This window comes from Thermobia domestica, chromosome 3 (genome assembly GCF_964235325.1).
Source record: "Thermobia domestica chromosome 3, izTheDome1.hap1.1, whole genome shotgun sequence".
In the NCBI taxonomy this organism is placed as follows: domain Eukaryota; kingdom Metazoa; phylum Arthropoda; class Insecta; order Zygentoma; family Lepismatidae; genus Thermobia; species Thermobia domestica.
In genome coordinates, this window is record NC_137456.1 from 149,177,388 (window position 1) to 149,203,483 (window position 26,096).

General features: G+C 35.9%; 1 protein-coding gene across 15 annotated transcripts in view; it reads left to right on the plus strand.

Annotated features, from left to right (window-relative positions):
* Positions 1-1,460: 1,460 nt before the first annotated feature.
* Positions 1,461-26,096, plus strand: part of LOC145680804 (uncharacterized) — a 296,773-nt gene continuing 272,137 nt past the window's right edge. For 8 of the 15 annotated variants that reach the window (XM_081751855.1, XM_081751867.1, XM_081751857.1 and 5 more), the window contains exons 1-2: positions 1,462-1,618; positions 12,961-13,195. In XM_081751855.1, the coding sequence (XP_081607981.1) occupies positions 12,970-13,195 (226 nt within the window). In that variant the 5' untranslated portion in view covers positions 1,462-1,618; positions 12,961-12,969. Of the gene's footprint in view, positions 1,619-12,960; positions 13,196-26,096 lie in introns of all 15 variants that reach the window. The other 7 variants (XM_081751866.1, XM_081751865.1, XM_081751864.1 and 4 more) reach the window with 1 other exon arrangement.

Below are 26,096 nucleotides of genomic sequence, written 5' to 3' on the forward strand. Positions count from 1 at the left end.
TATTTCCCTTCTATGACAGTAAATGTCGAAACTGTAAATAATTTATTTGAACCATTTCTAGTTCGAATAGACTGTTAAGGGAAAAGATGGAATTTATTCTTGGCAAACGAACTGATTTGAAAGAGTGCATCTCGGTATATCTTGTCGTTTCGGCTTCATGCAAGTAAATATTTAAACCGAATATATTATTAAATTCCAATCACTTCCGGTCTTGGTAAAATGTTGCGAAATGTGATTATATGATCTCTTGATACCGAGAATTGATTGTAGATAATCATAAATTGCCATCTATTATAATTTTTGTTTATGGTGAAAATTATTGAAACCAGAAATGATTAAGTTGAATTAATTCCTATGTCAGTAGAGAGATAATGGAAAAGACGAACCATATTCCTGGAAAGGTTAATCAATTACGAAAAACCGCATATATATTTATTTTATCACTTTTTTTCTATGAAAATCAGTATTTAAACAGGAAATAATAAGTAATATGAATATAATTCCCGTTTTCAATCAGTATTATGGATAAGTGTATTATATTGCCTTGATATGGAGAATCATTAGCGAAAATTTATTTCTGGCTATATATTAGCGTTTTCTTTCTACCGTGATAAATGCTGAAACCGGAAATGGCTATTTGAAACCATTTCCGGTTTGAAAAATGGTTCAACGGAGGAGATGGAGCCAATTCTGGGAACACTGAATCGATGGCGAAAAAGAACATCATCTCGACATATCTTACAGTTCTTGCTCCGATACCTGTCAACAGATAAGCGGAGTTCAATAAGACAACCGACACTTATTTATTGCATTGTTTAAAAGTCTAATAATTACAGTCGTTACCTGTAAAAGTTTGATATTTTATTATTTTCAGTCAATAACGTTAATTACAAGCTACTGGGTGAACATACGACCAGACCCGTATCCACGAGGGGTCTGGGGGTGCCCCCCTTCTAAATTTTTGCGGGCCGCCCTAAAATTTGCACATTAGGCTCGCAAATGAACTATAATATGGTTGGATCATTCATTCATTCATTCATTCATATGGTTCATTCTTTACTCATCATCACCGTCTCCTTTAGTCTAACCGGCATAAACGTGGGACGTAAAACTCAAAGTTTTTTTTCTATTTTAAAACTTTTATTGAAAACCTTTTCTTCTTACTTTCTATTGGTTTATTTAATATTGTTTTCTGTTGGTCTTCAGGAACATGAAAATTCTTGTTGAAAACTAGACATTTTTGTTACTTGATTTTCTCAAAAGGAAAGATTGTATCTTTATCAACAAGTCCTAATGGATACTAAATTACCAGTCATTTTAAACAGTAAATTACATCCTTGAAGATATTACACCCAAATATCTGTATCTAATCGTGATTCCATTTCTGAAAGAAGATTTGGTAGTCATATAATTAGTAATCTATTTTCTACTGTAATTTGACTATTTTTTTATTATTATGTGTATCTTTCATTTTGAAAACAGACACCTATAAAGTTGTATATACGTACATATATTCCAAGAATTGGTAAAGTTCAATAGTTCTGAGTAGGAAGAATACTTCTGCTTTGAGTTTTGGATCTACTGCTGATAGTATAACGAGTGTTTACACTTCGCTAACGTAAGTAACTTAGTATAACATATAATCAATTTTCTGTTATGTTCAACTTTAAAATAAATTCAACTTATATAAATTCAACTTATGTTCAACTTATATAAATTATACGCAATATAATTTCAATAACATATGTTCAACTTATGTTATTGAAGTTATATTGCGTATAATTTATCTAAACAATGTGTGCACAATGTATTTCTAGGAAGTTGAAGTAAAAATTATATTGAATCTCATAATATAAGAGGCCGATGTTTCCCTTCACTTTTTTGATCAAAACGACTGAACAGTTTGAAATTAATTTTCAGACATAATGAACACTGTTTCTTGCTGTCCCTTTTTATTATTGCACTTTCAATTAGATCATACCCCAATGCAGAGAGTCAAAAGAGGTTAAAATTGGAAACAAACGTAGATATTCACAAATTCCTGACTCCAGGGCGCTGAAACTTTGTTTACTTGAGAACTTTTAAATATCGCATATTAAAAATAAGAATGTGTTAATATGTGTTTCAATGTCTTCAATCTCTTTAAATGTAATGCAATCAAGATAAAGGCAGGTGATTGTAACAAATGGTGCGAAGGGAACAACTTTAGTAACAATGTGAGGGTAACAAAAGCTGAAACTTTATTTACATTTAATGGTAACAAAATGTGCAATGGGTAATAACTTTATTAATATTTGCGGTTATAGTGAGAAAGTTACATAACATGCTCCATATGCTCCAGACATATCGACGATTTGTTGTCTCCGCAAAATGGCGTTCTCAACAGTTGCTCGTAGCAAGACCGCCGTGAATAGTGGCACCTTAATTGTAACCACCTTGTATAATAAACATAACTAAATACCATTATAGAATTAAATATATATGAATAAATCAGCAAGGTTAAGAATCGTACCTTGTAGAAGAAAGTATTGAAACGGGAAGAAATAGTTAATTTAAACCATTTTGGTTTCTTAGAGTGAATTGTAATTATTCGTGATATATTTACTTATGAATCTTAATCATTTGAATAAATCCACATCGCGATAAACGTACAAATTAGTTTCGAAACCGTAAGGAATAGTATACTTGAACCACTTTTGGGCTTGGAACACGTTTGGGAGAAACGCTTCTCACTATCTGTTACCGATTTCGCTTCATGATATTAAAGTTTGAAAACAGAAATGCGTAATTTTATTTACTTCCGATTTATTAGAGTCTCAACGGAAAAGACGGAAAATATACTTGATACGCTGAATCGATTGTGAAGACCATTTCATGATATATTTTACCACTTTTGCTGTACGGGAATCAGCATTGAAACCGGAAGTGTTGGTAACTTTGATCCACTTTCGATTTTTGTAGAATATTGTGGTTAATAGCTTTATGTTGCCTTGAGACATTGTTTGTAAAAATCCGTTTCTTGGTCCGTGTTACTATTTTCTTTCTATTGTGATAACAGGTGAAACTTTAAATGGCTAATTTTAACCAACTCTGGTTTGAGCACAGGACTAACGGAGGAAATTACACCTATTCGTGGTATACTGAATTGGTACAAAACACTTATGTTAATAGTTTACTACTTCTGCTCTATGGAAATCAATAGTGAAACGGAAGGTAATAGGAAATGTAAAAGTCTCCTTTTTTATTTAGAGTATTTGGAGAGGCATGATATGTTGTCTTAAGAGATTGACTTATTTACAGAAAGAACTCTTCTTGCTCTCTGTTACTGTTCTTATCTGATTGCGATAAACATTGAAACCGTAAATAGTTAATTTGAGCTATTTCCCGTTTGAATAGAGAGTAATCGAAGAACACGAAACCTACTTTTTGGACGTTGAATAGATTTCAAGAAACCGTTTCTCCATATATCTTATAACTTTTGCACTGAGTCTAGTCAATAGACGGACGGACGGACAAAAAGCGTTTTATAAGACTTCCGACACTTATGCCTGGGATAGTTTGAGGTTTAAAAACCTGTCTTTGATTATACAAACATAGTTTAAAATATCATACCAAACAAACGTCTGTGTTCAGCTCAAACTTTTAATATTGATATGCCAGATTCGAAAGCAATTGTGTGGGCCCGCGTAGCGTAGTCGCGGCCGCCCTCGCCTTTGCTGCGAACGGTCTCGGGTTCGATTCCCAGTGGGGTGTAGAAAATATTTTCCAGCCAGCCGTAGTGAATGAGGTTCTGCTGGGTTTTCGTCTTTCACACCAAGCAAATACCAGAATACTACCTAACATGTAGGTCAAAGACAGCTTTCTTCCTTATCCAATCCTTTCTTTCTTCCCTTTCCCCGGATAGTGTGCTTCCCGGAAAAAATAATTCCACATGTACTCCACGCATTCCCAACAATCATAAAAGAAATTAAAGGCGTAGATATAATCACAAGAGAGAGAAAATTTCGGAACTTCGTAACTCCGATGGTCACTATGCACATACTTTACGATGGACTGTCATTACGTTGGGAGCCCTAGCGACGCGCCTAATTTTCACAGGTACATGAACTATACCTCTTTGGTAAGTTTGTGGAACACAGAATTCAGAGAGATAACTTTTGTGCTTCCCCTGCGTACGACAAAGAACAGTGTTGCCAGAGTCCGACAAAGTGAAAATTCTTTATCATTTATTAAATTTTTTATCTTTTTCTTCTTCTTTTACAAGTTGGGTATGGGAACCCATTTGGAATCTGTGTTCTATAGGTTTTTCATGGATGTACTGTCGATGTTCCTGTGACAAATATGTGCGTCACTAGGGCTGCCAGACAACGTAAAGGTAGATGAAAAATAGACAAGGAGAGTGGAGAGTGGTACGAGCTTCGGGACTTTTATTTCCCTTTCTATTCTACCTACGCCTTTCATTGTTTTTATATGACTTTTCTCAATGTCTTGCGTACATGTGAAATGCGTTTCCTGCGTGCGACAAATAACAGTGTTGCCAGTGTTCGTCAAAGTTCAAATACAGTATGTGTTTTTTTTTAATAAGAAAATTTACACTGTAGTGGGCAAATTCAACACCCCCATTTACGCCTCGTATGCCCAATGACCAAATACTGGCTGTCACTAGTCCGTATAGAGGTAAACAACAAAGTTTTGCAGCTTGTTGTGGATCTCTGTGTTGCATTCGACCTCAAACCATGAGTTGAATGCATAATGGAGATAAGGCGAAAGGCAGTTCTTGATGTGGGTATATCCAACATACTACCTACTTGTGGCCGTTCAGTTACACTGTGGACTTCCGTAAGGCTAGAGTGAACATGGGACCTCTTCAGAGCGTTTTAAGGGCGTGTATGCTGCAGAGTACCAACTGGGGTCAAACGCCGCTGCAGCGGGCTGAAAGACATGCCAGACCTTTTCTGACGGTGTCGTGACTACGAGGAAAGTGTATCGGTGGTTTAACAAGTTTAAGGATGTGGACGAAACAATCGAAGACGCACCACGTTCCAGAAGACCAACACATGTAAAAAAAAAAAAAAAAAAAAGGATCTTCATGCAGCAATTGAGGCGAGCAGTGGCCAGACATTTGAGGAACTGGGACTACAATTCAGTGAGAGTGGAGAAACCATTCGGAAACACCTTCATCAACTTTGGAAGCAGTACAACTTGGGTCGATGGATCACACATGATTTTACTTCGGACCAGAACGCAACGCGAGCAGACACCAGTGTGTGTTTGCTGTCTCGTCTGTGGAAGGAGCCATTTCTGGACAGGATGTTGCCATGTGATGAAAAGTGGGTCCTGCACAAAGATCTACGGTGCCTTCATCATTAGTTAGCCTCAGATGAACCGTTTCCAAAACAGTCGAAAACAGCACTGCACCAAAAGAAAGTTCAGCTGTGTGTTTGGTGGACTACTCAAGGCATCGTGCATCGGGAACTGCTAATACCTGATCAGAGCATCAATGGAACTATGTACTGTCAGTGGTTGAGAAGTGTTCAAGAAAAACTCTAAACTCTGGAGCTGGAACTTCTGAAATGCAAAAGGGGTGCTCCTGTTACACGACATCACTAAGCCGCACGTGGCTAGGTTAACCCGGGACACCATTCTGCGCCCAGCATGGGAAACACTATTGAATTAGCCATACTCATGGGACATTACACCGTGTGATTATCGCCTATTCCATTCCTTGGGTAATCACCTTAGTGGAAGTCAGTTAAAATCCGTATTAGAGATGGAAAATTCATTTGATATATTCTTCGGTTCACGGCCCATTAAGTTCTATCGCGATGGAATTCGTGGCTCTCCAGAACGTTGACAGAAGGTCGTTATTGCTGATGGGGAGTATTTTTGATCTTCCAGGTACGTGTTAGGTGACATATCGATGTTTGAAGTTTGTGGATGAAAAAGCACATAACTTTCTTGGTTACCTTATATATTCATTTATTTATATTCATACCAATTTTTATGTTCACTTCACAAACGAACTGCTTTTAATTTTCAAAATTTCCACTTCTTTAAAAACATGAACCACTTGGGGTCTTGCGTTAAAGTTGGTATATCAATTTAATGGATAAATCTAATATTAATCGTTTCTTTTCCTTAATTATTGCAATTAGGCATAATTTATTTAGTCATTCTCGGCTTTCTCGCAGTAATATCTTGTCACGGTATTTTTGCGATTGTCCTTGCAAACACAATAACTGCAGCAAGACGATTACTTACAAAACACCTGCAAGAGAGTGTTTTGCACGAGTAAGGTGAAACTAAGATATCTGGTACGGCAGGCTGTGTCATCTGAAGTGGACGTATGGTTTTGTTGGCATTTGAGAAAAAAAAAACGATTAAATATAAAGGCTTTGCAAACGGAATGGCGGAGTTACTCCAACAGTACAGTTGAACAGTGCATGTCAGAATATGTTGTCGAAAAGAGTTGGGAGTGCACGGTAAACAAACAATGTCATTAACTGCTGATGGAACTGATGGAAGTGAATGCATGAACTTTCATCACAAGAGTTTCCGATTTTCTTAATAATCTTTAAATAAGCAAGCTCTAGTAGTTGAAGTTGAGTATCATTCAGGTCTTGTTCCTGTAACAACTGTAGCACTCCTGAAAGGGAATCCGATTTTATTCTAAACTAAAATCTTACTGTTTGCTTCCTACTTTCCTCGTCGAGTAACAGCCTGTAAAGACATGAAGACCTGGTAAACTTTGGCAGAATATTATTCCAAGTGCTTCTCAAGCTATATGACATCCTAAACCTGTTTTCCTTATTGCAACACCAGCGACTAACCACGAACTATAGTAACCGACGTCTTTTATATAATGCCAGTCTCATATGGCTAACACGAATACACCAGTGTCTGGGCTGTGAATTATTAGCTTAACTTGTTTTGAACTGAATCAATCGCGTGAAGAAAAATACTGGTCTTTGCTTCATTCTGGAAAGTTTTCTGGGTTTCACACGTTCTTATTAGTTGATCTTGATGTTTTAGGCAACAGTCGTTTTTGTTTTCAAAACTAACAGACGTTGGAAATTGGATTAACATCATGAACACAAATGTTCAACAAATGAAAGTAAATGCAAATAAAGTTGTTGCAATATTAACATTATATTTTTGCTTCAGCTACATTTATTAACAATATGATAATGGCCTTACAACTAAAGTAGCATTTCAAATATGTTATCTATAATACCAAGCTCAAATTGCTTTTAAACTTATCCCAAAGAGCTTCAAGTATAAGAATTATCTTTGAGTTTTATGTCCCACGATTATGCCGGTTAGGCGAAAGGAGACGGTGATTATGAGCAATGAATGAAATAGTGGAATGAAGATAGTGGGAGGAAACGGGAGAACCCCGAGAAAACCCACGAGCACGGTGTTTGTCCATCACAAAGTCCACACGGCGCGAGCTGGGATCGAACCAGGGTCCCCAAGCACCGAGGTGAACGCTCTACCACTGAGCCACCGCTCCCCGAAATATAAGAATTCTATACCAATATAAACAAATGAATATTGTATCTAGTGATACTCTGTATTTGGTTATTGGGCTTACGAGGGGTAAATACATTGAATGTACCCATTTCTCCAGTGTATATTTTGTTATAAAAGAAAGCCACATATTTGAACTTTGAGGAGCGCTGGCAACACAGTTATATCCTATGCAGGAAAAAATCTCAAAAGTACGGCAGGCATTGGGAACAACCAAACAAAACAATGAGGGGCATAGGTGCCATAGCAACGGAGATAAAAATTCGGAAGCTCGTACGGCTCTACACTCCCCTTGTCTACTTGCCATCTACCCTGAGGTTGCCTGGCAGCCCTAGCGACGCACCTATTTGACACAGGAACATGAACAATACCTCGTTCAAAAACTTGTAGAACACAGATTCCAAATAGGTAACTTTCGTGCTCAACCTGTAAAAGAAGAAGAGCAAGAACGTTTAAAAAAAAAACACTTTGTCGGACTCTCGAAAACATTGTAGGTTGTAGTACGCATGGGGGCATAAAAGTTATCTGTCTGAACTCTGTGTTCCATGAGCTTTCGTACGAAGTATATTTCATATCCCTGGGGAAATTAGGGATGTCACTAATGCTGCTAACGTGACGCCAGTTCATCGAAAAATATGTATAAAGTGACCAACAAAAGTACGAAGTTCCGAAATTTTCTCTCTCTTGCTATTGTATCTACGCCGTTCATTTCTTTATATGATTGTTGCCAATGTATAGACTATATGTGAGATTATTTTTTTCCGCGTAAGAAAAACAACAATGTTGCCAGCGTCCCATAAATTTTACAAAAAAATTGCTTTTTCTATTTTTTATTTTCTTCTTCGTCTTCTTTTACAAGTTGAGCACTGGGGACAACAGTTACTTCGTCGGAATTTGTGTTCAATGTGCTTTCCAATGAGATATGGTTAATGTCCCTGTGAGAAAAAGCAGGACTACTAGGATAGCCAACGTGAAGGTCTACGATTTTCTTGGCCACACTCCTTTCCCCCCTCCATTAGTTGTCGACCACGCTCGGGGGCGACGACATCGGTTTTCACAATAACTATAGTGCCTATAACAATAACCAGAAATAAAATTGCGTTAGGCTTTCCATGCATACTCAATCCGCCCTCTCACATCCCGGTCCACATCTAATATAAGCTGCCTTGCTGGATGAAAACAAAAGTTGCGCCAAATGTTACGAGAGAGGGCTGTCATGCACCTGAGGACACTATTTGCAAATATTTCAATATTTGGTTATCTACACTAACAGAAGATAGTCGTAATTATGTACAGCTTTTCGATATAGGTGCTAAGCACATGCGCCTAGGTAATTACTTATTCTTTACTTCTTTGATGCCTATAGAGTAACAAATATCGGTTTCATTTCACAAAATGACTAGAGAGTAGCATATTTTTTAAGATCGCTTTTTTATTTGCTTGTTTTGATTTCGTGTCCTTGTATTGTGCTGTTACATATATATTACCTTCGTCTTCTATGTTGTTCTTCCAGTTTTATGGTGCTCAGCCGACTATTGTCTTGCGTTTGTTACCTTCTTGTTTTTACATCCAAATATGTTACTTTCAGTGCTATTACGCCAAGTACATACAACCAAAAATAATAAATGTTCTAAACGTACACAGAAGGCATAGCGGAGCGTAACCCCCAGGAATTCATGTTTATGCAACATAATTTTTTCGTTGCTTTATAGTTCCTTGTCATTATAGTTTTTAGTTGCAAAGCGAATTAAAAACTAATATATGAGTTGAAACGTAATTACGTAGCTATCACTAGTGTAATTAGTATTTTGCTAAGAGCATGGCACCATATTTCTGAAAATTGCATTGGATATGAGTGAATTGAGATAAATGTATCACATTATTTTCGTCAAGTAAAACAATTATAAGCGAGACAGCTTTGCTTCTGGGAAAGATCCTGGCCCTCTGCCCTCCTCTAGTTACGCCTATGCCTATGGTCAAAACTTGATTTCCTATAAAGATAATGATTTAACCTTGGAAATGACAGGTGCACTTTTGAAATTGGAATTTGGAACAAAAACGTGTTTTTCCGTATACTTTGCTTCCATGTATGATCGGTTTCAGGACCTTAGACAAAAAGAACTAAGGGTCCAGAGCCCCATATTCTGCTTCCACTAAAGTTTCTAAATGACGTAATTTGGGGAAATGTTTTGTTTTAAAATGTTTTCAAATGATTGGACCAATTCTAAATGTTTCTGGCATCCTAAACACTTTAGCTGGCTACGACCTTGGAAACAAAGATTTTAACTACGTGTTTGACACTTATGGAAGTTTTGCTCCAAAACCATTAATAAATTGTTTTTCGTTGTAATGGAAAACATTCTAAAGTATTAATGTGATAAAAGATTTTCCTACAGTTGGAGGAGGTATAACCGAGATTTGAGTTCCTGTTGAGACATTAGTTGAAGCCTAAGACATTTGAGGCAGAGTGTAGCAGCAGTATCTGATTTTTGTTTGGTTGAAGTTTAGGGTTATTCTTACATTGGTAGGAGTTAGCAGGATGTTGGACCTTGCAAGTGATAGAGACAGAAGGCTGGTTAAATAATGTGCGGTTTTAGAGTTTGTGCGATCCTTTGCAATGCGAATACATGGGCAGTAGAGCAGCACACTTTTTGGTGGAATGAGAGTTCTAAGTAAGGGCATTTTTGCAACGTGGAACTATGGTCGCTTGTTTTCGAAATATCTCAAAAATGAAATGAAATGAAATCTTTAAGTTTTACGACCCACGATTATGCAGGTTAGGCTAAAGAAGAGGTTGATGATGAGAAATGAATGAAATGATGTAATGAAGAAAGTGGGAGGAAACGGGAGATTTCCGAGAAAACCCACGAGCACGGTGTTTGTCCACCACAAACTCCACATAGCACGAGCTGGTATCGAACCAGGGACCCCAAGCACCTAGGGTGAACTCTCTACCACTGAGACACTGTGCGCCTCGAAATTTCTCAACTCTGTGGTAACAGCGATCTATAGATACCTTATTTTGAAGCAGGTTGCCGATGAGTAGGATACGGATTCTTAGGTTCGAACCTATTTTATTCCTGTACAGTGAATGCAAAAAATTCGTGTTTTCTTTACATTTCAAGTTGCTATAAGTAGAACTATATTAGTTTTATAGGACCTAAAATGTCCTAATTGGGGGTTAGGACCTAAAAAATCCTAAATTAGCTTTTAGAACCTATAACGTCCTAAATGATTCTTTATAGTTATTTTTAACTTGAAAAATACTTTCAAACACGTAATCAATCGTCAATTACATAATTTCATCTATAAAGAAGGTTTTCTTTAAAGCTCCTAACAGAGTGGCTACCTTCAAGGATATGCTTCCAAACACATCACTGCCACCACAGCCCGTTGTGTCCCGTTGGGGAACGTGGCTCTCAGCAGCACTGTACTATGCAGATAATTTTGAAAGCATTGTTCAGGTCATCGATTCGCTCGACGAGATTGAAACCGCTTCAATCACGTCTGCAAAAAAAGCACTGAAGTCACAGTTTGATGTACAACAACTAAGTTACATTAAAGCCAACTTTTCTCATCTGCCTCAAGCCATCACTGAATTGAAGAAGAAGTCTCTTCCACTAACAGAAGCTCTTCAAATTCTTCAAGAAGTGAAAGAGAAAAAAGTACCTGGGGAAGTTGGAACAAAAATTGCGGACAAGTTGGAGGCGGTTTTGAAACGCAGTCCTGATTTCACACAGATACAACTAGTGGGCCAAATTCTTCGTGGAGACAACGTCCAAGAAAATTTGCTATGGAATCCCGAGAAATTAGCCAGTATGAAATATACGCCTCTTACATCGTGTGAAGTGGAACGCAGTTTTTCTGCATTCAAGAGAATTTTGTCAGACGACAGGAAAATGTTCACAACAGAAAATCTTGCCAAATATTTTGTTGTTCAGTGCCATTACAGAGAGTGAAGTGACCACTTTTTGCGTTATAGAAAACATGAAAAGTGCCGGAAAAACAATATTTGAACATTCGTATTTCCTCAGTGTATCGTTAGAAAAGTGAAGTGATATTTGTGGTGTTGTATAAAATTTCAAATATAAGAAAACTGACAAAAAACTACTACTACTACTACTACTACTACTACTACTATAGAACGACAGGCCATACATATGTTAAACTATATTTCAGCTATCAAAAAAAGTCCAAGATAAGAAGAGTTTTATTATTCTTATTACGCAGAAGACTGGTTAGCATAAACCTTATTAAATTAAGGTTACCATTTAAGTATGAAATAACTAACAAAGTGTTTAAAGTGTAGTAATATTTCGTTTTCAGTAATATAATGCCAAAAATCCTAAACGGTGTTTTTAAAAACCTATAAAATCCTAAAATGCACTTTTTAAAATCCTAATTTGAATTTTTTGGGACCTAAAAATCCGAAGCCTACCGATGAGTCTTCTTGTCAGTAAGTAAGCGAATCACATATGCTCACGCTGCGGTTAGGGTTATTATTATATATTCTATATACTAATAAGAATAGCACGCGAAGGGTGAATGTCTAGAACTTCTTGCTGTGTGATCGTGGGATCGACATGATGATTTGTAACTGCAGGCAGCGGCGTACGTTTAGGTTGAGTTATGGTTTTGTGACTTAAAGAATTTCATAATTGGACCTTTGCACTGGCGTCAAACACTGTTGGATGAACTTAATAGTTGAGATGTTGATACAGATTCAGATTAGTGGTCTTAAGAATGATGGCGTTTCGAGTTTTTATTTATTGTAAATCAAACAAGTGTAATAACGTACTGGCTTCATATAGAACGATTTAGTATTATGTAAAGCAGGCTCTTGTTTTGTGAAAAATATGGAAATGATTACGGAATTGGAAGTGATTTCTTCCGTAAGTTTACAGTAGAACTGCCAACTGCTGAGTGAGAGTCTGAAGTTATTTATGGAGCTTTCGGTGAGATTTCAAGAGCATTGGTGTGGGTAAGCTTATCAGGAAGCAATGAAAGATCTTGATCTCTAGAGGGTGAAGAGCCAGAAGTTTCAGAAGAAACAGACGTCTTTCGATTCCGAGAACAAGCTGCCTCCTATCGAGTTTTTATTTTATTTTATTTTTTTTTGGTTATCACATAATAGATATTGTTAATCCTGAATATTTCTCTTTGCAGCAAGCAGCATTTTTTTTATTTACAACTTTTCTTTTTGAAAGTTTCTTGTGAGAGTTTGTAAGTACAGCAATCCTCAGAAATGTATACAATTTGTCATAAAATGTAGTTATATTAGCTTAAGTATCTTTTCAAGGTGAAGATGGTCATGAAAAAAACAACGTTTAAATTACATTTCCTAGCTTTAGACAAACTTGTATGGACTATTGATAGTTTAGACTTTTACAGTCGATATTCTTATGATTAATTATTAATTTTACATTACAGATTGTGAAGATGAAGGCTAAGACACTGTTACTCATTCCAGCCACAGTCATTCTAATCGAATATCTGTTTGACTACATCAATGGAAATCCAATAAGCAATGAAAGGGACGCAATGAGTAAAGCGTATGGAAAATATATGAAAGGGGAGGCATTGAGAAAAGGAAAAGAATTTGAATATAGAAGACGAGTCAAAAGCATGAACGTAGTGAACGGTGCATCTGAAGAAGACACAAATGGTAATGATTTTGATGTATCTTTCTCTCTGTGTGTGTGTATATCTATCTATCTATCTATCTATCTATCTATCTATCTATCTATCTATCTATCTATATATATATATATATATATATATATATATATATATATATATATATATATATATATATATATATATATCGTGTTTCAAAAGAACACCAGCAACGTTTGGGAGGTGATTTCTGACATCATAAATAAGACAAAAATTCGGAGTTATAGGCTCCCGAAAACATGAAAGAATAATCTTTAAAGGTCCACAGTTCCAAAACTATGTGAGGTACCGTAGTCGGGTCAAGACTTCGGTTATGGTCTACTATGTGTTCTATGCAGATATCCATGGTACTTCCACAACAATTTTATACAGTGAATTTGACTACGGAGATATAACTTGAAGTACTCACCAACTACCTCTATAAAAATAGTTGCGGTATTTTTTTATCCTCCTCAGTCCTTCAGCGTACGTCCATTAAGAGAAGTTTCATGCTCAGTTCGACTATGTTTCAAAATTCATTGTAAGTAGTTTAGTCGTCTTCTACAGATATATATTTTTGGGACATAGCAAGCGACATTTTGTCAACAATTTGACGAAGAGTCGTATCTCAAAATCTCACATTTTCAGACATAAATAAAGAAATAGTTATTGCGTAGACAGGAAAACAGTAATAACTTGTCACGTATTCCAGATAATAATTATGTGGAATTATTGATCAATTGTTGAATATTTTTAAATTTTTCCTTTTCTGTGGAACTATATTTATTTCTCTATGTCTGAAAAGGTGAGATTTTAGGATACGGCCCTTCGTGAATTTGTTGACGATTTGTTTCTGTTAAGCTATTTTCGTATGGACAAATTTACCGATCCCTACATAATAATAATTACAAAAGGTGTGCGGAAGTAGGTATTTGCATATTGAATTTCTCTTCTTCAGTATCATTTTATTACCTCGTGTTATTGAAATATCATATGCAAATCACAGGTTTCCAATTCTACTTTTACTTAATAGATTAATTTTAAAGAATTTACTACTATATGCCACATTATTTGTAAACAGATCGAGCCCTGTGAGCTTCCTTTTTAAATTTTCTTACTATGCTGTGATCTGGGTAATTTCAATACTATTTTTCTTTCTGTATAATAACTTTTCATTCCATCATACAAAATACTATCTGTTTAAACTTTCTTCAAATTATCGAATAAAGATGGCCACAATAAGTAGGCGAATACACCACTAACGCCCACTAAAATCACTAATTAATGTTGTTCGTTCTTTCCTTTTTCAATTAATTTCAGTAATCATCTAATAACTTGTTTCTGTAGACAAGAGCACTCATGTTGTGGTTTCCACAGGGGGGCAACATTTAAATATAGCGACATTTAAATTATAGCGACATTTAAAATATAGTTTACAATTTGCCGGTAACTATTCTAAAAATTCCATTGGGTTTTCGATCTTCGGAAGTACAATTTCCTTTAGGTGGGGGACAATGACCACATCTTGCCCCCCCCCTGATGGGCGCCCTTGTCTGTAGATTACTTTTTTCTAAAAAATGCTGTAGAGGACAATTATCTCTTTTTCTATTTTAATTAATTTTCTGAAACAATACTCCTTCAAATAACTTTTCGTTTACATTTTAGCGTAGGATTCATATTCAAGAAACAACTTTACAATATTTCATAGATGTGGTCTAGTAGATCCCAAGCGACTATCTCAGTGGAAGTATTTCTAATTGCATACTTCGATAGCTAAAGCATAAGGACCTGTGCTGCTACATATACTACTACTATGTTGTTTTGATATTTACACGCTCATTTTGACACCAAAACGAGCAATATTATCTAATGAAAACCGGTCTTTTTATTGTAAAAAAAAAAAAAAAATACATAGTTTACTTAACTATTTTCACTAGCACATAAACATATTTTTTCTAGTTTGTAAGGACGGAAATATAATTTAATATAACGGAAATATAATAAAAATTACTATGAAAGTTTCTTGATATATCTTAAGTTTAATATTGAAGTATATAGCTATTTTTGCAAGAATCATACTCATGTAAATTTTATAAAAAAATCTCACTTCACGTATTATATTCTACCGTATAGACACAGACAAATTCTATAATTCCCTTCAAGATTCCTTTATGAAGGTACTAATAAGCACTTTTGTATTTTAAGGTTTCACTTACGAAGATTCAATACATTATATTTTGCAATTCTAATTGCATACATTTCCCTTACATTTCACACACAGTATTGTAATCTATTTGTCAGTTTTACGTGTACAAACAGAGCATTTTCTACGTTTTTCAGTTGTTCTTGAGCCTTCAGAGCAACAAGTAAGATTCACTTCCCAACGTAAAGAGTTTCGAAAGTCGACTTCGAAAGAAACGGATTTTGTACTCGTTTGCTCATGTCGATCCTAATTAGCTGCATTGCCTCCTCTTTCATAAAATTTCTTCGTCTTCTCATCCATGAAGTATACAAGATTTTGTATCAAACAAAAATGAATGCATTAATTGCCACTTTATATTTTACATTTATTTAATACGAGATTGGGTAACGCTGAATTTGCCGCTTGCCTGTAAAATGCCTTACCATTTCATCAAATTTCTCAACTTCCTCTTTAGTTTTCTTATAATAACATATTGTTTTTGGCTTCTTTCTTTCTAGTATTTTTCTTTTTGCTTACATCGTGGTGCATTGTAATAACCAGAATAACATATAGATTCTTTCGAAAGTAGTTTACTAAAGTAAGGTCAATCGCGAATACAAACATTTAAGATTAATTTTCATTTCTCTTGGTATCGATGTTTCTTGAGGCACATCGCTCCTACAGATGTCACATCTTTCTGAGGTACTAAGTCAGATAAAGTAACACCAGTGAAGTAGTTAGCGATTTTAACATTTTTGGACGAGATGTTCGAAGGCAGTACTAGGCCCATAATAATAGACGATTCCAGATTCTTGTGCGTAGGTTTTCCCTTCTTCCGACATTTGTTAAATAATGATATTAACTGAATAGCTTGAAATGAATCGCACAGCCAAACTAAAAATTATGCCGCATTTGACACATACTGCTTGAACTAACAGTGTTCGCAAAAAAGTAAAAATTGTTTCTATTCTAACATTTCTAGCTATTCAGCAGTAAATAATAATCATCGTACGTATATCTTCAAATCTCTTTGCAGACATGATGCCTTTATAGGAGTCATTTGCGTGTTTGTCAAGAAATAGTTATCTCATGGTCACGTCCCAGTCTTTTCAATACCTGAAGTAACAAAATACCAAAACAAATTTATTTAGCTTCGTAGGGGTAACATTTTGCCATGTTTTTCTTTTTCCTGATTGTTTCCATTTCTCTTCAAGATCTGTGCCATATAAATCTTGATCAAACATATCTTGTGTAATGAATTACTCCGACACGTCCTGTACATTAGTTCTTTACATTAGTGCTGTGTACTGGCCAAGGTGCAGTGTGAAGTTAATTGAGTTGATGAATATATATAATAAGTTCGGGAATAGAAAACCATGCTTTACCATCTATTCCGGTTAAAATACTTAACCTTTAAACAAACACTGAAGCAACTGCTCCGTCCAGAATTTACGAATTCTTCATCTACGTCTAAAATTCTTCATCTACGAATATGTGCACAACAAATTGCACAACTGTTAATTTCTTATAATGTTTGTTCCATATGCTTTCGAATAAAGTATCAATCATGACTCTCTAGTAATTCAGAGGTCAGCATAGGAGACAACTCAAAGACCTGCTAGCCCTCCGAAAATGATATAGAGTACGTTTTTAAAGTACTTGTGTTCTGATTTTTTTATACCTCACTTCGTGTTCAAGCAGTGGCTACAATTTTTTTTATATTGATACGAGTGAGCTGCTTATATATTACAACCACTGTATCAGCGTACTGTGAATGCAAGGGTCATGATGTCTCTCTAGATTCTACTTTTAAAAATATTTTAGGACTTTGACATTCTTTCTTTGTCTTCTACAAATAAGCCGAATGCGCACAAATGTTATCTTTTTGCATTGTGTATTCCATAAGGTTTCCAACAATATAACGATTATGACTCTGTGATAATTAGGGGACATTAGCAAGGCCACAACGTAAGAGTATATGATTTCCTTGAAATCCCCGGCGATCGTTTAAAAGTTCTCACTGATACAGATATCATCTTAAATAGATGGAAAGTTTTCTGTGACGATTAGCTAAACACTCAGACGAAAGCTAATCTGCGAGGAGAAAGGGATATAGACACTGCAGAACCTTAAATTCTACAACGTAACAGAATAGAAGTAAAATTGTTATAAAGAAGTTAAAGAAACGCATGTCTCCGGGTGCAGATGAAATTCCGGCTGAGTTAGTTTCAGGTAAAGTTGACAAGTTGTGGAACGAGATACACGAACTCATTCTCTTATCTCAAGCAAGGTTGAATTGCTACAAGAGTGGAAAGAATCAATAATTGTTCCAATTTACAAGAAAGGCCGAGGCAATTCTCTCCTGGCAACATCTTATGAAATACTTTCGAAAGTTCTATTAGCAAGAACTACTCCATACGAGGATAAAATTATTGAAGATTATCAGAGCGGATTTAGATTAAATCGACAAATTTAAGACAAAATATTTATCATCCCCAAATATTCGAAAACAAGTTGGAAAACATTATTCCTGTTCACCAACTACTTGTTGATTTTAGAAAAGCTTACGACTCGATTAGAAGAGAAACCTTGTACAGCGGGGGACACTTCTAAATGGTACACCTTAGCCGTAAATCTCCATATGGCTGTACCACTTAGAAGTGTCCCCCGCTGTACAACATTCTTAAAGAATTTGGAACACCGAATAAGCTAATTAGATTAATTGAGATATGTTTAAGTGAACCCCAAAGTAAAGTCCTGGTAGGAAAATTTTGTTTACGAGCTTTCACGTCGAAGATTGCCTGAAACAAGGAAATGCGTTGTGACATTAATATTCAACTTTGTCCTGGAATGCGCTGTAAGGAAAATCAAAGATAGCAACCAAAACACAGAGTTGAATGTAATTAACCAGGTTATTCCATATACCGATGATGTAAATTTAATGGGAATTATAGAAGAACAATAGAAAGAAACGCATAGTTCTTATTAAACGCTTGCAGTGCCATGGGTTTGGAGGTAAATGGAGAGAAAACTAAATAAATGAAAGTTGGTCGGGATCGTAATGCAGCAAATTATGGATGCCTTAAACTGTCAGGTAATACTTTTGATAAGGTGGATAGTTTCAAATGTCTAGGATCAATATTAACAGACGAAAACTATATTCGCAAAGAAATTAAATGTCGACTAAAAACAGGGAATTCGTGTTATTATTCAGTTGAAATTGTCTTGTCATTACGATTTCTGTAGAGGAAATTGAAGCTTAAAATATGTAAAACGATATTAATGCCTGTTGTTTTGTATGGTTGCCAAACATGGTCGCTTACACTGAGGGAAGAATATAAACTGAAATTACTTCAGAAAAAAATATCCTGAGACGAATATTCGGACCCAAGAAGAACAGAAATGGGGAATGATGGAAACTTCATAATGAGGAACTACATACCTTATACGGTTTACCAAACATTGTTATAGTCATCAAATTTGGGAGGCTCAGGTGAGCAGGTCATGTAGCTAGGATGGAAGAAAGTGGGGACTCTTTCAAAGTCTTAACTGGAAAACCAATCGGAAAACGAACATTATGAAGACCTAGGCGGAGATGAGAGGGCAATATTAAGATGGATCTCGCAGCGATAGAAATACGTATTAGAAACTGGATCTAGTTTGCTAGGGATAGAAGTTAGTAGAGAGCTTTTATGAATGCGGCGTTGATCCTCCGGGCTCCAGAGGCCATAGTGTTAGTTAGTTAGTTGGATGGTGAAGATGGAGTGTCAAATGAATCACAGTAAACATCAATAGCAGAGATGAGCACACTTACTCATTTTTGCCCTCAAGAGGTACGTCCTCACCCTCATTCACCCTCATTTTGATAGATTAGTGAGGGTGATTGTGATAGAGTCGATGAGGGTGAGAGCATAAACAAAATTTCAGTAAGAGAGCGAGTGAGTATGACTGTGAGCAAGTTATTTGAGTGTGGGTGAGTCGACTGAGGTTGAATGCGTCAACAACGTTTGAGTGTGAGGGTAAGTGAATGTGAAAATGAGGGAATCGATTGAAAGTGACTTCTGCTGAAGATGGGGGCATCAAGAATCTTTGAGTGTGAGGGTTAGTGACTGCGAGTACTTCTTACTGAAAGTGCCCATCTCTTGTCTGGATTATATCGGTTGATATCTGCATTTAGTTCTTATATAGCCAAAAGATGTTCAGTGTGTAACGATAACGCTTATGTATTATAATGCTTATGTTGACTGCTTTTACCACAACGAATCGAAATTGATTTCAGATGCTAAGAAAAGGTATAGTATCTATGTACTTGTTTTTACAAAAATAAAGATATAATTGATTAGAACGCAAAAAATAGAAGGACTTATATTATGTTACTCTTATATAGGGCAGATATCTACAATATATTGCATTCTAAAGCTACCATATCTAATGCGTACTTATTTTTTGCAGTGAAGAGTGTATATTAGCTCGAATATTTATTAATATAAAATAAAAAAGGACAATCTGTGCAAATATATAACTGTTTTATGAGGTTATGTATTTTTGGTGGTTCTGCCCAGGACATTGCATTCAAATTGGTTGGAAGCAGAGTATAACTATCTCGTGTTTGTTCTAATTGTCTTTAATCCAAACGGATTATATTCTGTTACGCAATAATAAGAATATGTACATCTACATCGGAAGGTAGGAAATGTGAGGCAATTGCTGCAAGCACTACCCTTGAGACACACCTTCTCATTCAAGACTTAAACTCTGCAGGAAAAGTAACAAGTTTATTATTCATAATTTATTCTCTGGTTTCAAAGTATTTTATGATAAACCATTGTCTTCTAAGATATTTTTACGATTGTATACTCTTCATTACGAAAATTGTACTCCTAACGTAATATTCCATCATGGAATTGAAAAATGAAAATAAACAAAGTTTCTTCATGTTTGATATGGAAGTCTCATCTTCATTATTAACCTCCAACATATTTTAGTTATAGACAACGTGAATCGACGTAATGGCTCTAAGTAAAAACTTGCATTTTTATGGCTAAGTAATCATGAAATACTTGCTGCTGTGTTCTGCGGGGAGCATTTACTACGTCGAGAAATATTATACGCCTTCACCAGCGATGTTGGTTTTCAAGATTTTGTAATAACGTTGAACATTGCACCTACATATCGTTATGAATGTAATGAAAACACGCCAGATGTCTGGTTTCCAACGGATAGTCGGTAATCGCAGCAACGAACAGTCAGCGATCAGTTGGTCGTAGTGTGCTAGACCAAACTCTGTACTACGAGAGAAACAATAAAGCAGCAGTGTACAGTGAATTAAGCAGACGGTGACACTGTAAAATAGGCGACCTCCGTGATTTCCAAAGGTATTGTTGTGGTCGGTAATGTAGTCTGAGTGTGACAAAGCTGGCAAATATGTTGGATGTATGGCGTAGGACAGTTAAAGAGATGACGGGCTACGAACACAACAAAATGACATCGACTAAGAGGAAGGGAATTCGAAGAAACCTTTGAATGACAAGTAACTCAGAGGATTAAAGCATATCATCGCTCAGAACTGTCATGCGACTGGGGTATAAGAGACGGAAGAACTCAAGCAGCACATCCGATCTTCACAATCACAGTCCGCTGTGAGTACATGGGCACGGAAATATGGAGTCTGGTTGCACGGGCAAAACAATCAATAACGGGCCATTGCGGGTTACCAAAACTTCAATGGCCTCGCGAACATGTAACATGGACTGCTGACAATAGAAAACGTGTAATATGGTGTATTTACTTATCATTTATCTTATTTCAAAGCACTGGCAGAGTTTATGTGTGGCGGATGCCCAAAGACAGATATGATTCGTATTGTCTCCGAATTAAGGGGAAACGATTCTGTGATACTGTGGGGTCACTATTTTGAGATTATCATAGAATTCTGCGCTGATATTTATTGGTCATGTCACTATCCGTGATTATGTTGCCATTCTTGGGGACCATGTGTGTCCTATGGTATAGATATTGTTGTTGTTGCAATAATGCCATATTTTAAGATAGTAACGGGCCTGTAGACAAAGCTCAAAGTGTTGATGCGTGGCTTTAAGAACATTAGGATGAACTTGGGCACCTTCCCAATCATGGATCTGAATATAATTGAATATTTGTATTCCGTTTAGGATACACGTATCCGTTGCAGACTTCCGCCTACATCCTCTCTCAAGGAGCGTAGTGATGCACTGCAAACGAAGCGGTGTGTTATTTTACTCGTTACCATTTACGACATTCGACATTCCACTTTACATGGCATTAGATCTGTTCTGAGAGCAAAGGTAGTCCAACACATTTTACTCCATTACGTTGTACTTTTCCAAGGTGCTCCTATTAAATTGATGTTGATTTGATTGTATTCCCGTGTGCAAAGCGCCGCCAACAATCATCGGTCCGGTCTCGCCTTTTGCCAGATAGCCACCGAAATAAATGAAAAATAACTGCCGCCATCGGTCTTCTTTCAGTTCCAATTGGAAAGCCTTCGAAGTGGCTGCTGTCGTCGGATACTTAGATGGCAGTTGTCGGTATTCCGCCAAGCGATGTTATAGACACTTTTCGAGGAATGACCGCTGAATGATAATGAGAACTCTATAACGTTCGATGAGAACTATTCTGCCACCTGTTGGTCTCATCTGTTTTTTATGTGCTATGATATAAGAAAAACAGGTGGCAGCACAGCTACTCATGTAACTATTGTCAGACGATTCATAAACTTACTAAACTATTTTTGTAACCGAGTACAGCAAATGTAAAATATACTGCTGAAAACTTTGCTCGATGCAAACAATAAAACCCAATTTAAAATTCTCACAGACAGTTACTAGTTTCTTCTGATATGTTCGGAGGCAATGTCTTTGGTGTTAAATTAACATACAAGTTAGCTAAAGCAGTAGTTAATTTCTGTTTTAACCATGTATTAGTACATAACTTTCAGGGCACAAATACCAATCCAATACATTGCTGCAAAATTGAGAGTAGAGGATTAAAGGCGACCAAAAAATGGTGGTTACGAAGCGACGATGTTGCTGTTTAATACGCGGTATCGGTTTTCAAGACGGCAGTAGTGGTTCAGGCAAGGAGAATCGACGGATGCGGCCTTACTACCTCCAGTTACGGCATTCGTGTAATTTCATAACAGTACTGCTGCGTTAAGCCCCTTCTGCCTGCCAAAGTTTCGAAGGCAGCCATCGCGTTTTGCGATTTGTCTGACCACATCTTGCACATGGGGATTATGCATGCGCACTTTCAAAGCTTGAAATAGTTGCAATGGATTTGAAAGTCCGGAACACAAAGTCTCATCCCTTGACTACGTCCGAGGCGTTTTCCCCATCAACCTATGCAGATCAGAGGTTTTGAGAAGGGTCCTGGATTTATGAAGAAAAGGGCCCTGGATTTATGAACCCGGAACAAGATCGCCACTGCATTCAAGTGTGTTCCCGAATACGTACTAAACCGCGCAAGCCTGCCCACTGAAAAATCTGTTTTTATGAGTATGTATTAAAGCTTTTTTTAAAATTTTAACCAACGAATCAGGTAATCAACGTTAGTGTAGAAATAATCATTTCCAACCGTAAAAGTTTAGGTTGCTGCTATGGCGATCAATGCTGGGTGTAATTCATATCCTTCTCCGTCGGTGCGAAACCAGAACTCTGGACCACTACAATGTTGAACGTTGTGAAACGTGCAAACCTCTCTGTAAAGATCCATCAATGGCCAACAGACAGTTATTCTAGTGTTCACTTCAATACATTTAAAAACAACACCATGTGTAAAATTTAAAAATTTAAAGGAGAGATAAAAAAACTCCTGCATTATTTTTAGTCAGCAGGAAGAACTCGTATAGACCCTATGTGCGATTGTCGGACGCCCATAATTTTTACCTTCTAACATAAAAACAGCTACGTGTCTTTGCGAACAGCAGAAAATGATTATAACAACTTGACTGCAGCATCACATAGCGGGGTTTGTTTCATTACGTAGCATCCTCTTAAGTGAAGGATATCACATAACGGTTGTAGGTATATCCTCAATACCAAACTATACTTGCATATGTAACAATCACACTTTGAGGAAACACTCCAAAGAACTTTTTGAAGGCTAAGCAAAGATATGCACTTCAATGTAACTCCTCAAATGAAGTATACTGTCTGTGATTTGAACACTGGCGTCGTTAGTTTTATAAATCTGGGAGGGTCGAATATATCAAAATCAAAATCCCCTTTCCGAGAAATGTTATACATACAAAGTAGTATAGTTTCTTTAAAAATATTTGACTAAAATGTGGAGGGATGGATCTTTCCAACCACCCCGCTAACAACGCCTATGATATGAAGTATTAAATTCTTCCTTACTTACAATATTATCCTATTATCTCCTATAGATTACTGCCTTTTCTTGTATTTCAGTAACTTCTTGGCAGGGTAACTTCAGCCAGACTGCGGACTAAACCTGATGTTGTAGTTTTCATTTTTCTTACCTTTGAAAGTGACTCATATGATTGATATTAGAGTTGCTCCAGCCTCTTTTAAATAACATATCCTTGATATTTTCCTAATATTGTACGCTTTGTTTGGGTGGTTGATTTATTTGGTTTGGTTTATTTAACACTCCTTTTATGCGCTGACTTATTATCTATACTTTAATGTGGAAAGTAGATTTCGGACTATGCACTTAAGCCGCTTTCCCACAAGGGGTACATGGAAGTTTTTCGTTCGATTTCCTTAGGAATACTGCGAATTGTATGACTATTGAAAATATGTTTATAATCTGACACCTATGAAATATATTTATTTTTAGTTCTCTCGCTACCAAAACAATACCTATGCTTTTTCACTCCACTCTTTTAATACAACATTTCACGCAATTGTCTGTTCTAGGATGATGCAATTCTAGTTTATGTATTTTATATGCTATCCGGAAACACAGTAGAGTTTCGCTTATCCGGCATAAATAGGCAGGCAGAACGTCGGATAATATGGATGTATTAAGAAAAGACCTATTGTTAGTAAAACTATGATACAATTGTACATATTACGCATCTAATAATCATGTTTTGTAAGAAATAAATACATTGATATGAATCGGGATCGATCTAGTGTGAGGACGTGGGGGCTGTCACCCACCGAAACTAAAGCACTTTTTAATAAACCTGCTTTTACCCTATTAAGGATCTTTTATATCAGTTTATTTTGAGTCAGTGTCCAAACTTTGGGCAGTGAGTTGTTGTCTCGTTATAATTCTAACAACATACCGTAATTCCATTGATCCCAGTTGGAATTAAAGAACACTTCTAAATAAGATTAAATTTCCGTTTCCGTTCTGTTTATAACTTGAATGTATTAGAACGATACACTCATTGTTTTCTTGCTATTTTTCTTGTGGGATATACGTAGCAGACAGTTTTCCCTAGTTACATGTTTCTAGAAAAATGTTTGATTTTGTTTGTGTTACAATGCAGTTTTTTTTAAATAAACCGGTTCATAAATGAAAAGGACTAAAAAATTTAAGAGAAATACAGAACTGTTACATTATTATTATTATTATTATTATTATTATTATTATTATTATTATTATTATTATTATTATTATTATATTAATATTATAAGTAGTAGTAGTAATGTTGACATTTTATTGATATTTTTAAAATATTAGAATTACGTGCTTACGAGGATTCTTGCTATGCTACCTCCGTATATAAAACCTGGATACCGGTCTTCACTCAATGATAGAAATATGAGTCATGGTGTAGTTCCAGAGTATAAAAATAGGCTACGACTATAACTTGCAGCTCTTCTTGTCGATTGATGCTATTTTTTGTCTGCAATATGGAATAAACAAAGGTCGGGTAAGCGAGAGAATGTGTATTGGTGTTCCATGCACCTAAAACTGTAAAATATTTGTGTAAAACCTTATCTTTCACTCTCTAGCAGAATTTGTAGTGTGAGCTTACATAGTATAGTCTTATAGAAAAAATATATATTTATAGATAAAAGCTAAAGGGAAACCAATTTCAATAATTTGCAATATATTTTTTTAATAATGGCAAACTTGTCCATTTCGTCACGATAGATTACATTTAGAAGCAGGGTGTTTGTTTCCGTATGTATACATATTTCACACTTTGTTGGAGACAAATTTTCTTTTTCCAAGACAGGAGAATGATAGAAGAAGCTATACAACAGCTTTAATAGAAAGCAATACTTCTAATCGTGGATAATATGCCATCAAAGGAAAATATCAATTGGTTATTTCCTTATAATATTGCTTCGGTAATTATTGAAATGAAAATTATAGAGGAAGTGTTCGTTGTACCTGTGAACACTTTTAGAGTTTTCTAAATTTTGTTGCTAATATTCAGCACTTTTCCCCCAATTTTTGTTATATATTTGAAGTGACGTCTCTTCGCTATCAGATAAGATAACTTTTAAACGTGTTATATAATTACAATAGCTCTTATAGAATATAATAAGAACACAGGTACACAGGTACACTATGGTCATGTACCATTGAACAGACCCTTTTGTACCTTTGAACAGAGTGATAACTACGTTTCTTCGACAATAATATAAAAGGAAGCCACAAATATTAACAGTTATAAATTACAATGAAAGGTTTAGCTATAAAAAGTTCCATAGAATTGAAATTGCATTAATTTTAATTCAAAATGAACGAGAAGTTCTAACGAAAA